This window comes from Suncus etruscus, chromosome X (genome assembly GCF_024139225.1).
Source record: "Suncus etruscus isolate mSunEtr1 chromosome X, mSunEtr1.pri.cur, whole genome shotgun sequence".
Lineage (NCBI taxonomy): Eukaryota > Metazoa > Chordata > Mammalia > Eulipotyphla > Soricidae > Suncus > Suncus etruscus.
Genome location: NC_064868.1, coordinates 89,068,385 through 89,083,190, shown reverse-complemented (window position 1 = coordinate 89,083,190; position 14,806 = coordinate 89,068,385). Strand labels below are relative to the sequence as shown.

Genomic DNA, 14,806 nt, shown 5'->3' with positions numbered 1-14,806 from the left:
TGGAGTCAACAACGCTAAAATTATGAGACCCAAACATTATTAACCAAACTTAGAAAATGTGACTGTTCTGATGGCAGGCTGGGTAGGATGGTATGGGATGGACTCTGGAAATATTGGTGGAGAGAGTTTGACATATGGTGGGATTGGTTCTGAAACACTGTATATCTAAAACTCAACTATGATTAACTTTGTAAATCACAATGCTTTAGAAAAAAATTAAAACGTAAACAGTCCATTCATAAAATGGACTTAGTGTCCTTTGTTTTTATTGATGTTTCCTTGCAAAACTTTAATTATATTGAATGCATTGTATAACCCTCTGTATGAAGTGCTGTTTCCTAAAAAGTCAATCTCTACTTATAAACTATAATTGGTGAGGTATTATTGGTAGTTATAAACTATTCAATATTATGATTCACGATATATAAAGACATCAGCATCTTTAACAGCATGAAGCTATACTTCTGTTTTAGGAGAAAAAATTTTACAACAGGAAAATATTTACAGATATTTTTATGTTTGGATAACTGTTATGAATTTTCTAACTGCACCAGAGTGAGTATCTATGTTTGTACCTGTTTCAATGTGAATAATAATTGTTCTTTAATAAAAGTAGAGCAAGGTAGGAGAAAGGTACTATCTAATGTTTGCTAAAATCACAAGGGGAAGAAATGAAATCAATTTATAATTTATATGAATATTGGAAAAGCTACAAAGTATAACATCAAAGATAATTTTAATTTCCCTGTTTTTTTTAAATGAGACTCTTGTGAGTTACAAGTCTTTTACAGTTGTATTTCAGGCATTTAGGGACAGTGAATTAGGGCCGTTCCCACCATCAATATTGACCTCTCTCTACCTGAGGCCCTGCATGCACCCCATACTTCCACCTCTAGCTTTCAGGACTACCAGTGTAACAACTCCATTTTGTGTCTATTTTGTTGTTTGGGTCTCTTGATTCTATTGTCATTTGACTTTGGGGTGGGTAATTAGATCTGACCACTTCTTTTTATTTCCCTGTTTTGATAAATTTGGTCCTAAACTCAGGGTGATGGTTTTATTTTTCCCATTCCCTAAAATGTTCTCCCTTCTTTAAAAAGAGAGTTATTGGCTGTTGAAACTGAACTTTAAATGAGAAGGCACAGATCACACGTGAGAATTAAAGAGGGACTGATTGTGCAGTTAAGAGTGGGGTGTGGGGGCTTTGCTGCTAAAGAGAATCAACAACATGGAAATGCCATCGACTTCCTAGGAGCTGTGTGCATTGGGGAGTCATTCCCAGTTGTTTTATGCAATTATTTGTGATTTTCCAAAAGTTGAGCAATTCATTTCAAGTGTGTCATTAGGCCACTTGAATGTCATAAATTATTTCATTTTGAAAATTTTCAAGTATATGCCTATTACACAGAAAAATTGACTTTCATTTTCCATTTTTAGGAATAGAAGAAGTTTTGAAAGAAATACTCCCATGATACACTCTTGGACAAACTGGTATTACAAAATCTACAATAGTTAATCTGAGAAAATTGGTTTCTCCATGCCTTTCTTTCAGTTATCATTAATAAAAAATGAAGACAGAGTGCTGAGTGAATTGCAAGACCCTGCTTCGTGAACTTCCACCCAGCTTTATGTAATATCTTATTCTCATCCTTTCCTGCCTGCCCTTGTTTGTCTTTAATATACTGCTACCAGGTGACCTGCAAATATCAAGGTCTCTTGTTGACTGACCAATACAAACTGCTCAACACTTCACATCTAATCCTGGCTGCTTAGTCATGTCATCTGTCCATCCCAAGAAGTGGTAGCTGAATATTATATATAATGATGTCCGTTAATGAAGTTACATAATGCTCAAACAGCTAGTGAAGAATCACAGTTTTTTTTCATTTTCCATTTGATGAATATTCAATTATTGACCCAAACTTTATGAGTCCAAGTTCATACTTTCAAAGGAGACAGAAAAAGAATAAAAAAATTTTTGAACCACACTTGGCTGTGCTCAGGGTTTACTCCTCAAAATGAGCTCAAGAATATCACTTCCTGGTGGACTTGGAGGACATATGGGGTACTGGGGATTGAGTTCAGGTTGGTAGTGTTCATGGTAGGTACCCTGTTCTTTGAAATATAGCTTTGGTCAAGAGAAAACAAGGTTTGTGTGTCATCAAGACATGATTTCCTTGCCAAATACTCTCTGAAGCAGCCTGTTTGTGAAACAGAAATACTCACAACTTGAGCAATACTAACTTTGTAGAAGCTCTGCTGGTTGGGTCACTCCACTCTGAAAACAGAAGATACACACAATTATTAACCATGTTTTGTACTGCCAAATGGACATTCTAATTTACTTGGTCTTCAGACATGCAGCAATTCTAGTTATATATTTTCACAGAATTCTGACATGAAGAACAGATAAAATAAAGGAACCAGTTGGGTATATCATGGTATAATATTATTGTTGATGTTGTTGCCGCTGTGGGTTTCAAGCTTTCATGATAGCAGGTAGGAAGTACCAAGATTAAATTTAGGACCAAGAAGACTTAAATAAAAAAATTATCACTTACTTTGTAAGGCAAATCCTGGGTTCAGATGTTGTGGTTCCTATAAGGATGAACAAATAAATTAGTCACATGAGACTAAGAGGAATGAAATATATATGTATATATGCATATATATTAATGCTAAAGATACGATATGACAAATATCTACAATTACAAACAACATCTTCATTAATTAAGCTTTTGTCTGTCAGTTTGTTGAAGGATTAAGGTTTGCTCACCAAACCTGCTGTAACTTGACAATAACAGCTATTTTATCACAATTTGAAGTCAGACAGACCTGAAAATGTGGACAACATGGGAACAGATGACTCATATGTGTGAAATTCAAGTATCTAATTTCTCACTTAGCTAGGAAATGATGGCTCTAAGGAAGTAAAAGGGGACTGTTTCAAACAAATGAGCATGGCTGGTGTTGGAAGTGTAGACAAGACAGTAATTAATAAATTTGCCCTGTCGTTCCTTTTCAGAGAAACAACTCCAATTTCCCACCTTAACTCTTACCCATGGGTCATCTACCTCTCTCATTTCCACACATTGTTCCTACAACTTTATTAAGAGGGATGAGGGAGATGGGGGATCACTGGTGGTGGGAAGGTTGCACTAGTGAAGAAAAGTGTAATTTTTATGACTGAAATCCAAAAACTTCTATAAAAAAATTGGTGAAGTCTGGGCCCGGAGAGATAGCACAGCGGTGTTTGCCTTGCAAGCAGTTGATCCAGGACCTAAGGTGGTTGGTTCAAATCCCGGTGTCCCATATGGTCCCCCATGCCTGCCAGGAGCTATTTCTGAGCAGACAGCCAGGAGTAACCTCAGAGAGTCACCGGGTGTAGCCCAAAACACCAAAAAAAATTGGTGAAGTTTAGGAAGTGATTTGAAGTTCATGGAGGATGTACATTAATGAAAACAATTGGCTGTTGATCTGAAAGTCACTGGATATTCAAATCATTCCCTGCTTAAAGAAATCAGGATTTGTACTCAACATGGTCTCTGAAAATAGGATAAAGTAGTGAAGCTCTTGACCAAACTTTCAGTCGGGAAAACTATGGCTATGTACAAACACACACAACACTGTGTGGCTGGGAGATGATCACCTGCAAAGCAAGCACTCTGGCACTGGAAGCAGCAAATGCAGGTGAACAGAATACACTGTATGAATTAGTAATGCAGTCAACCTTTAAAGCATAAGCTAGCTGCCCCAGAGAGTGGTTTACCTATATGGCAAGCAAGCAAGAAGGACAATAAGCATTAATATCAAGTGAACATTTTGATGCATATGACTTGATTCTGTTGCCCCAAAAGACTTTTTTCTGGCAAAAATCATCACTTTAGAATAGTGAAATAAACTCAACAGGAGATTTAAAAAAAAGGTTCGCTTCTGAAGATTTCTCACAAACCCCACCCCGTATGCTGTTCTATAATCTCACTGACTCTAAAACTTTTAATTGAGGTTGTGTTGGGTAAACATTAAGGTGTTCATTTTTTAATCCATAGCTGGATAGCCTATATAATGACCAAACTAGCCACAATTTAATTTCCATCCATATGCACAGTTATCTGTCCCTTTTCCTCAATTTACTGAGTTGTTACTTTTCCCTCTTGCTGTCTGGAGTCCACAATTTCTCTCTAGATTTATTAACTTTTCTGGGTTTTATTTTGTTTGTTGTTGCATTGTAATATTAGATAAGATTTGACTTACATAACAAATAAATCAATAGTAGTAAAATATTAATAAATAAACATGATAATAAATTAATGGCTGTATATACCAATTCTACCCCCCATTTAAATCCCACTTGCATCGTTTACAGTACAAAACTGAATGCTTTGGCCCAATTGACTCAACCTTTTTCTCGTTTCAATAATACATGTCAGTAAATGCTTAGATTGCTTCTAAATCTCGTTATTAAAAATAATGCTACAAAAAAAGTAAAAAGGGGGCCGGAAAGATAGCACAGTGGTGTTTGCCTTGCAAGCAGCCAATCCAGGACCTAAGGTGGTTGATTCAAATCCCGAAATTCTGTATGGTCCCCCATGCCTGCCAGGAGCTACTTCTGAGCAGATAGCCAGTAGTAACCTCAGAGAGCCGCCGTGTGTGGCCCAAAAACCAAAAAAATTATAATGCTACAATAAAGAAATATATATGAACATAAATAATTATTGGGGTCACACCTGGCTTTGCTTAGGACTTATTACTGGCACTGTGTTCAGGGGTTTATATGTAATGCTGGGAATTAAACAGGGTAGGCTGTGTGCAAGGCAACCACCTTATCCCCTCAGCTATTTGTCAGGCTACAACTTAAAAAAATGTGAAACAGGGCCAGAGAGATAGAAAGGAGGTAAGACGTTTGCCTTGCATGCAGAAGGACGATGGTGCAAATCCCGGCATCCCATATAGTCCCCCTGAGCGTAGAGCCAGGAGTAGTTTTGAGAGCTGCTGGGTGTGATCCAAAAACCAAAAAAAAAAAGGTGAATACATGAGGGAAATAGAAAGTAGGGTACAGGCAGGGTGGGGTGGGGAGGAGGGAGATTTGGGACATTCGTGATGGGAATGTTGCACTGGTGAAGGGGCGTGTTCTTTAAATGACTGAAACCCAACCACAATCATGCTTGTGATCAAGGTGTTTAAATAAAGATATTAATTAAAAAATTCCAACATTAATTAATAATATACTAAATATTTCACTAGAGGAATGGAGAAATAAAACAAGAGGTAATATGCTTGTCTTGTGTATAGTCAACCCTGGTTCAAATCCCTAGCACCACATATGTTCCTCTGAGCACCACCAGGAGTGGTCCCTGAGAGCAGATTCAGCCCTGAGCCTCTCTAGGTGTAAACCAGAAACTGAACCAAAACAAACAAAAAATAAATATTTGATTAGAATGTAGTCAGTTATACAGGTCAGGAAATACAGACTGGATGTTTACTGCCTATTCAATTAAATACTTTCAATTGCATAATAATGTTTTACAGGTGTATATATTATAGGAATTTAGGTATATGTTTCTGAAAATATGTTTTATCTTACCATACCATAGCATGTCCATTGCTAATGTATCAATAACACTCCAACAGAGTTTATTAAGCCTCCTCTAATCTTTGCTCTCCCCAAGCTCCTGCTCTAGTAACCTCAATTCTATAGTGAAAATCCAGGAATTACTTTTTGTTTTGTACTCTCTGTTCGTTTGCATTATTCCTATATTCTGCACATGAGTGAAGTCATCTTAGATTTAAATTTTCCTTTTGACTTCTTCTGCTAAGCTCCATTCCATAAAATTCTTTAATGTTACTGAAAATCACAAAATTGCATCTTTTTTTAGCTAAGCAGCATTCTACAATATATATGCATATATTTCACATCTTTCTAATTCAATAATCTGTTGACAAATCCTTGGCTATTTTCATTTCATGTATATTTTAAATCCCAATTGGATATGAGATATTGGATACTGCCATGAGCATGAGAACACAATTACTGTCACAAATGAATGTTTTTGTATTTGTTCAATAGATACTTAAGGCAGAATTGTTGTACAGTGTGATAGATCTCTTTTCAAAACTTTTTCAGAAACCACCATAACAGTTAAGACAAATACTTCATCAGTTTGTATTCTCAACACATGTTTACAAGACATCCCTTTCTGGTTTTCATCTTTGCTTTTTTTTTTTTAAAGAAAATATGGGTCAATTTTAGTGGTGTTAGGTGATATAAGACTGTATTTCCCAGATAATAAATGATGATGACTATGTTTTCTCCTGTTTTCTATCTCTATGCCTTTACTAACAAATACTTTTGAATATTCAAAGAATACCTAATACCTACTTTCAATTATTTAATAATGGAAGACTAACTAATGCTTCCAGACATATTTTATGAGGTAAATATTATGTGATACCAGAAGTAGGCAATATCACAAAGATAAAACTATGGGCCAAAACTATCTGATGAATACAGAAGGAAAATCCTAGTAAAGCAAATTCAACCATACAACACTCACACCTCAAAACTAAATACTATCTTATCCAGGATTTATTGCAAGGATGCTTTAATAGTGGGTATTCATGTAACATACTACAATAATTAAAGAAAAGATAATATATTATATGATCACATCAAAGATGAAAGAAAGCCTTTGACAAGATTCAAGATCCATTGCAATCATAGTTTTCAGTAAAGTGGGGGATATAAGGAACAGAACAACACAATCAAGGTCATATAAATAAACTCACATGTAACATCATACTCAATTTTGAAAAAGTGAAAGCTTTTCCTCTAAGGCCAGAAAGAAAACAAGGTGTCTACTATCAATATAGCATTGGAAATCTTAACCAGAGCAAATAAGCAAGAAAATAATATATACAGCAGTCAAACGGGAAAGCTCTTTGTAAATGACTTTATAATATTCGAATAAAACCTAAAGACTCCACTTTACGAAATGAAAAACAATATAAGTGCAATGATGTGTCAGGCCACAAAAACCAACATATAAAATCTGTTCCATTTCTATAGGCAAAGAGTGTACTGGAAGAGAGAGAATTCCAGCAAATCCTACTTAACAATGCACCAAGAAAAACAATTTGATATCTAGGAATACATATAACAAAGAAGACAAAGACTTAATTCAATAAAGACTATAGACTTAAGGTATTGTTGTTAAAGAAGTAACAAAGAAATAGCAAAATATCCTGTGCTTGTTGATTAGGAGAACTGAGATTGGTTCATCTTACTCAAATCAATATAGATTCAGTACAATACCTATCAAAATCCTAACGATATTCTTCCAGGCTATAGAGCAACAATACTTGGGATAATGTCATAAGCAATTAAAGTCAGTGAGGGCCAAAGCTCACTCAGTTCTGATCCCTTCCAAAAAGCAGGAGCAAACAAACATGGTTTAGAACAATGTCACGTTAAATTATAACCATGAACAATAATAATCTGAATGACTTTTTCCTTCTTGTAAATAAAGACCTAACTCCTGAAGTGGAAATTCAGGTGCTTTGAGGGGGATGGACTTTGCCAGGGCCTCATCTGTCTGCTCTCCTTCACACAGACTCCAATTCAACAACTTAGAACCACATAACTGTGGGGACCATATGAGTAAGAATCTTCTCTTGGGTTCTTCTCCATCTATCAAGTTATAATTATTCTCCAAATGCTGCCATCTCCACTAGCATTTTCTTCAAACTACCTAGAAGTGAGATGAGACTACTAATAACCTTAAACAAAAGTGTTTCCCCAACTTCCTATTTCCCTAAACTTCTTCCTTTGATATGTAAAAGTCCACTGGATAGTTACTTTTATATCTTCATCAACCTTCTCCCTCCTGGTATTTGGAATTGGTTTGAAAAAAGAAATCTGTTCTGGCTTTTGGGGGGCACCAAGGGAGTACATGCCAGAGAGGCCATGAAATGAAAAGCAGACTGACTCCCATGAATCTCTTTCCTGACTGCTTTGCATTATTTCTTCTCTGCTACCCTACTTCATCAGATCTGTCTGCCCAAGAGGTTCGAAACATAGTGCATGGGGCGGTCTCACAACTCATGGATTTTTATTTTACACCTAGCTAATGTGAAATAGTCTCCATTTTCCTCAATTCCCTAGTCTCTGAGACTATTACTCTTCAGGGAAATATCACCTATATTATTTATGTAAAGGGTGGTTCTTCTTCCTGAATGTTTAAGTCTATTGTATGCACCCAGTAAGTGATTTCTGAATAAATGAATGGATGAGAGGAGGGAGGCATGATTATTTAGCTGGATGGGAAGAAACAAAGAAAATACATTTAGTTTAGTTAATGTGCCATGCCTGCCTGGGCATTTTATTTTATTTTATTTTTGAACTGTAAATATAGGGTTTTATTTTATTTTATTTTATTTTGGTTTTTGGGTCACAACCGGCAGCACTCAGGGGTTACTCATGGCTCTATGCTCAGAAATCGCTCCTGGAAGGCTCAGGGGACCATATGGGATGCCGGAATTCGAACCACCGTCCTTCTGCATGCAAAACAAAAGCCTTACCTCCATACTATATCTCCGGCACCAGGATTTTATTTTTTAATAGTATCTTTATTTAAGCACCGTGATTACAAACATGATTGTAGTTGGGTTTCAGTCATAAAAAGAACACCCCCTTCACCAGTGCAACATTCCCATCACCAATGCCCTCAACTCCTTCTTCTCCCATCCCCAGCCTGTATTTGAGACAGGCTTTTTATTTCCCATTGGGCATTTTAAAAACAGCAGGAAAAAAATTTTTTGTTTTGTTTTTGGGTCACACCCAGTGAGTCTCAGGAGTTACTTATTCCTGGCTATGTGCTCAGAAATCACCCCTGGCTTGGGGGACCATATGTGTCACGGGGGATCGAACCAGTCCATCCTAGGTTAGCATATGCAGGACAAACACCCTACCACTTGTGCCACAGCTCCGGCCCCGAAAATTATTTTTAAAGTTAAATTATATTAATTAATCACCATACATTATAGTTTCAAATTTATTCGTGATTTAGTTTCAGACATACAGTATTTCAAGACCAATCCTTTCACCAGTGTCCACTTCCCTTCAGCACTGTTCCCAGTTTCCCTTCTGCCCGTCATGAAAAAAATTCTTCCTGAGAATAGGTTAGGAAGTGATTATGAAAATTTTACAAGAAAACTATAAAGATAAAAATCTGTTAAAATGATGTATTGGCATCATGTATCTTCATGTGAGCAGAGACAAGAAGGTGAAACACACAGTTGAAAATCCATGCATTTTAGAGAAGAGAGTATATATATTTTAAATTATGAACAATCTTCATTATTGTTACATCATCTATTTAGTGCCTGTGAATGGATGTGTTCACTCTGTTTTCTGATTCATCATCTCTGGGCAGAGAGCTAGCAATGCTCTACTAGTAAAATAGGCATACTAGTATCTGTCCAGGTAGTCTTTCAAAAACTTAAACAAAATGATTTTTCATTAACATCCTGAGGGACAAAAGAAAGTAGATTTAAAAATTAATTTATTTAAACATCATGGTTTACAAGGCTGTTGATAATATGGTTGTTTTACTTTTTCGTAGCTACAATATTGCTCAAATTTGAGTTTCAGTCATACAATGTCTAGATTTTATGGCACAAGAACAATGGGGTCATCTTCAGTTATAAAACTATGAGGGGAAACTTAACTAAGAAAATGGACCCAGAGGAAGGGATGAGTACTGACCTGTGCTGGCGTGCAAAATGGGTTCTGCTCAGAGTTTCCTGAAGCATGTATGGCCGTGAGTGGAGGAGGCCAGGAAGTGGTCATCTCCTGATGGGGAAAAAACAAATTAAATTTATTTTAGGAAACTTAGAAAATCAAATGCCTTCTGAGACTGAAAAATTCTTATTTTAAGAGAAGGTAAAATCATCGGTTCATTCCCATGCTCTCTACTAGAACTTGTAGTCTATGCTCAATACAAATGTCTCTCCATCACTCCTATCCCCCACACTGTAAATAGCATGGAGTTCACCACTTTTTGCTGCAGTGCAATGTGGCAATAGTCTGATCAGAACATTTTTTCTGGTTGTGAATTCAAAGTCGATCTACCAAGGGCTCTTCCCCAAAGTATCAGAATGTAGAGCTGCAAAGAATGAGGGAGATAATCTCCTCTTTCCACGTTGCAAGATATTAGCTGTGCCAAGACAGCAAATAATTGCCTGGTGATACCTTTCTTTCAGGCTGAGGCATTGGAATCTGTTTATTCATTTCTTAAATACCTTCAACATTCTAATATTTGATATCTGTGTTTGATTACCACATTAGGTACTCCAGAGATTGTGCCCTGGTTGCTTGGGAATCTTCTTACCCAAGGCTCCAGGAGTGAGCTGGCAGCCAAGACAGGATAGATCTTTTCATCACCTTGGTCCTGTTTTTTTCTGATGCCCATTTCTCTTGATGAAGTAGTTAGTGACAACCATTGACATGCGCTATGGATTTTTCCAGGCAAAGGTTAGTCAGCCAAGGAAAATTCTTTCTCATTCATCAAGATGATTACTCTCTAATCTACAGGATATGTCCCTCTGTTCTGCCCAGCCACACAAACACTGAATTCATGAGTTCATGTCCTCAAGAAGGAACAGTCACCCTCTCACTCTCTGTTAGCACAGGCACTTTTCTCAGTTATTTCAAACACTTGCTTTGAAAAGAAGGGCTGTTCAACTCTTGTTTAAATCTTAGGGCTTGTGGCCAACATTTTTTAGTCGAAGGGTAAGTCAAATTGAAATGCAAACTCAGCACTTCAACAATAACTAGATGACAAAGTGTCTGAAACAGGAGAATGTGAGCATATATGCATCCAGCAAAGTGTTTGGTGTTATCAATATTAAACATGAAAATCAATATACTGGCAGGAGGGAGGAAAGAAAGGAAGGAAGGAAGGAAGGAAGGAAGGAAGGAAGGAAGGAAGGAAGGAAGGAAGGAAGGAAGGAAGGAAGGAAGGAAGGAAGGAAGGAAGGAAGGAAGGAAGGAAGGAAGGAAGGAAGGAAGGAAGGAAGGAAGGAAGGAAGGAAAGAAAGAAAGAAAGAAAGAAAGAAAGAAAGAAAGAAAGAAAGAAAGAAAGAAAGAAAGAAAGAAAGAGAGAGAAAAGAAAGAGAAAGGAAGAAAGAAAGAAAAGAGAAAGGAAGAAAGAGATCTCAGTAGGGGTGAAGGGAACCAAAGTTTATAAAAGACCTGTTTAATGAGTCAGTTACATAATACTTTCCCCCAATCTTTATGGGGAACATAATTAGTCATTTCAAAGGTAATATTAATAAGAACTCTCAGGTAGCACTAAAACATGTTTTTCCTCCTTCTATAATTACCCAGTTCAAAAAGCCTTTGATGTGTGAAGTGCTGTAATGCAAGGAGATACTTCACAGATTCGTTCGCTGTGGCACCAATGCAGTGGAATTTGGATGATTCAGACAAAGTCTGACACAGATTGATTTTGGCTGAGCACTACTGAAAAGGAGGTGGTAAGTACATTTGAAATGTATACACGATTAGATGGGATGCTTAGCCTACTTAAGAAAGAAACTATTTCCAAGTGTTTCTGAGTTGTGCATTTATGCAGTTGGCATGGTTCAAGACCCTTATCAGCTTACATGCTTTGTACACATGCAACCAAACTGGCCCAATGTATCTTGAAGAGGCAACCAGTTTAAAGCCAAAGACCACCTTCCCACTATCTTTAAAGTACTAAATGATCTCTCCATAAAGACTAAATGTTTCCTTCCTTCCTTCCTTCCTTCCTTCCTTCCTTCCTTCCTTCCTTCCTTCCTTCCTTCCTTCCTTCCTTCCTTCCTTCCTTCCTTCCTTTCTTCTTTCTTTTTTTTTGGTTTTTGGGCCACACCCGTTTGACACTCAGGGGTTACTCCTGGCTATGCGCTCAGAAATCGCCCCTGGCTTGGGGGACCATCTGGGACTCCGGGGGATCGAACCGTGGTCCATCTTATGCTAGCGCTTGCAAGGCAGACACCTTACCTCTAGTGCCACCTTCCCGGCCCCAGATGTTTTCTTTAATTAAAGCTCTAAAAGTTGTTGCATCAGTTAAAAGAATATAGATGATAAAGGTGGATCTCTGAGTTGATGTGAAAGTGTTTCAGATACTTGAAAGAAGGAAATTGCTTGTGAACTGTCTATCTTCTCCCTGAGGTCTTCTTTATTCACTATGGAACTCCTTGGCAAGATGTGTCTATTTTGTATTACATTGCTGCACTCTGTCCTGTAGCATCAACCCCCACAAAATGGCATGTACTTTCACATTTTCAGTGATAACTGGCTGCTTGAAGACAGATGCTTTCATGACATAGCAAGCCAACCCTATGCTCTTGCTTAAGGGAATGAGGATCCGATCAGATGGAATACCATTTCTTAGAAGGATGTTTTCAACAAAGAGATTTGGTGCAAGCTCTTTCAGCTCTCAAATCAAGGAAGATAGGAGGAGTGTGACTAAAGAAGATGTGAGAAGTGTGAAGGGAAAGCCTAAGCAGGAATCCATATCCCCACCCCAGGCAGGCATGCTAATGGAGTTTTGCAGAACAGCCTCTGATTAGTTGAATGTGAAGGCTTGGCATTCATTTCTAACCTACTCTTGGCATTACTCCTCCTCTTGGAGGAATTGTCCACCGTGGTAATAAAGAAAGGAGCAAATACTTTTTGAATATTTGGTAAAGGCTGGGCATAGAAGCAATCGAACATTCTATGAAATTTCTGACAGATGTGTCTAGAATCAAATCCAAAAAAAAACTCCAAAACGTTCCACTGGCAATTACTTCCCAACACTATCATCCATCTATGGCTCCCAAGGAGGGTTCAAATTAGCAAATTGGAAGCTGAGTACCATAAGGGGAAGAGCAGAAGACAGTTGAAATTACAAACTCATGTAGCCATGCAGAGTTGACTGAATGGCCAAGTGGTTATTCCAACCGGCAAGGACGGTGTTCCAAACCTTGTATTATTCAACTCCGCACCTTCAGAAAGTGGCTAATATGGGATACTAATAAGTCCTTTCCTCCTCTCCTCTCTCATCCCCTTCTCTCCACCCTTCCTTTCCTTTCCTCTCCTCTCCTTACCTCTCATTTCTCTCCTCTCCTTCCCCCGTCCTTCTCCACTCTTCTTCCCCCCCTCCCCGTCTCTCCACTGTGCTCCTCTCCTTGCCTCCCTTCTTCTCTCCTTTTCATTATCCTCCTCTCTTCCTTTCTCTCTTCTCTCATTTCTTTTCTCCTTAACTCTCCTTTCCATTTTTCCTCCCCTCCCACTCCTCTTCTCTCCTCAGCTTTGTTCCCCTCATCTCCTCTCTTCCCCTATCTCTCTTCCTCTTTTTCTATTCTTTCTTTTTTTCTTTTTACCTTTCCTTTTCTTATGTAGGAAGTGGACTCCCAAACAGTGCTTGAAATGGAAAGTGAATGCATACACAGCGGCAAGCCAGCTCTACCGAAGGACACAGCATCACTCTTGTCTCTTCTCCAACATGAATTTAACCCTGAAAAGATTGAATCCATGTGTCCCATTTTCGGAATGAGGTCTGCTCATTAGACAGGCAAATCCTGCCTTGTTAGCTAAGGAGCCTTTTCTCCTCCCAAGCAAAAACACATGTGGGGGGCGGGAGTGCTCATAACTTGCCAAAAAAAAAACCCTCATTTGTCTGAACAAACAATTTAGAAGCTTTGCATTCAATGGCCCTGACAGTTCTTTGCAGAGCCAGAAGTGATGTGTGTATGTGTGTGTGCTTGCGTGTACTCACACATGTAGTGGAGTTATCCACTTGGATGCCAAGTGTACAGGAGTAAAGACCCCTTGGGGTCCCTGGCTTCTCAGGGACTCTCGTCTCAGAAAAGCTGCAACCAAATCATCCCTGAGCCTCAATCTGCTATCAATTGCTAAGTTGCCTGTAGGAAGCTCTGTTCCTCCCTGATAGGAGAGGAAAGCCAGGCACGGGTATTAGCACCATTATCTCCAGCTGCAGTAGGGCTAGAAAATCAGAAATGGACGGCAGGCACTGAAGCAGGCCAAGCGATGCGCCCCTCAGGGAACTGAGCAGTCAGCTGTGAGATGATGCACTTGCTGGCTGTATCTATACCAGCCACTGTTCCCAGTACTGCATACCAAAATTCAGCCTTCCTACCACTCAGCCCTTACAGAAAGGTGCCCCTGTATGCTCCTTCAGAGAAGACTACCTCAGGTGGGTCCTGAAAGTACCAGGGCTGGAGAAGGGAGCCTTTTGGCCAGTTTCAGTGATTCTAGCTTTACTATATAGGACATGCCCCCATCTGAGGAGGAATACTCTCTAGGAAGCACTCCTGGTCTGCCTTTCTCTGGGTTTCTGATGTTCATGAAGAATTTACTGTCAATTCAGGGTTTCAGGACCATTGTAAGCCCAGCCAGAACACAGTACAGAGCCCTGACAGAATTTGGGGAAATAAGAACCTTGCTGGTAGACTGGAAAATGGCCACTCTCAGTACATTCTGTTTTCATCAAGGTATTTACTGAAATTCACAAATAATAATTCTTATAGCTAAGGGTGGGAAAGTGTGAGGGATATTCACAAAGGTGGATTTTCAGCGGAGTTGAGTAAATTGATATCTGGAGCTGTGTCCTAAGGCTACATCGTGTCTATATCCTTCCTCGCTTTTAACAAAAATAATGTACTCATTTTGTCTGGATTTTTGATAGACAGAAATACTTTAAAAACAGTACCTCATTCCATAATAACGGTAGGAAAAGATAGAATGCATCCTTACAGA

General features: G+C 38.5%; 1 protein-coding gene across 1 annotated transcript in view; it reads right to left on the bottom strand.

Moving 5' to 3' along the window:
- Window positions 1-14,806, bottom strand: part of AFF2 (ALF transcription elongation factor 2) — a 593,967-nt gene that overhangs the window by 179,831 nt on the left and 399,330 nt on the right. The window contains exons 5-7 of the mRNA XM_049767468.1: window positions 9,764-9,850; window positions 2,562-2,598; window positions 2,245-2,278 (exon numbers count right to left, since the gene is read on the bottom strand). Coding sequence (XP_049623425.1) covers window positions 2,245-2,278; window positions 2,562-2,598; window positions 9,764-9,850 — 158 coding nt within the window. The remainder of the gene's footprint in view (window positions 1-2,244; window positions 2,279-2,561; window positions 2,599-9,763; window positions 9,851-14,806) is intronic.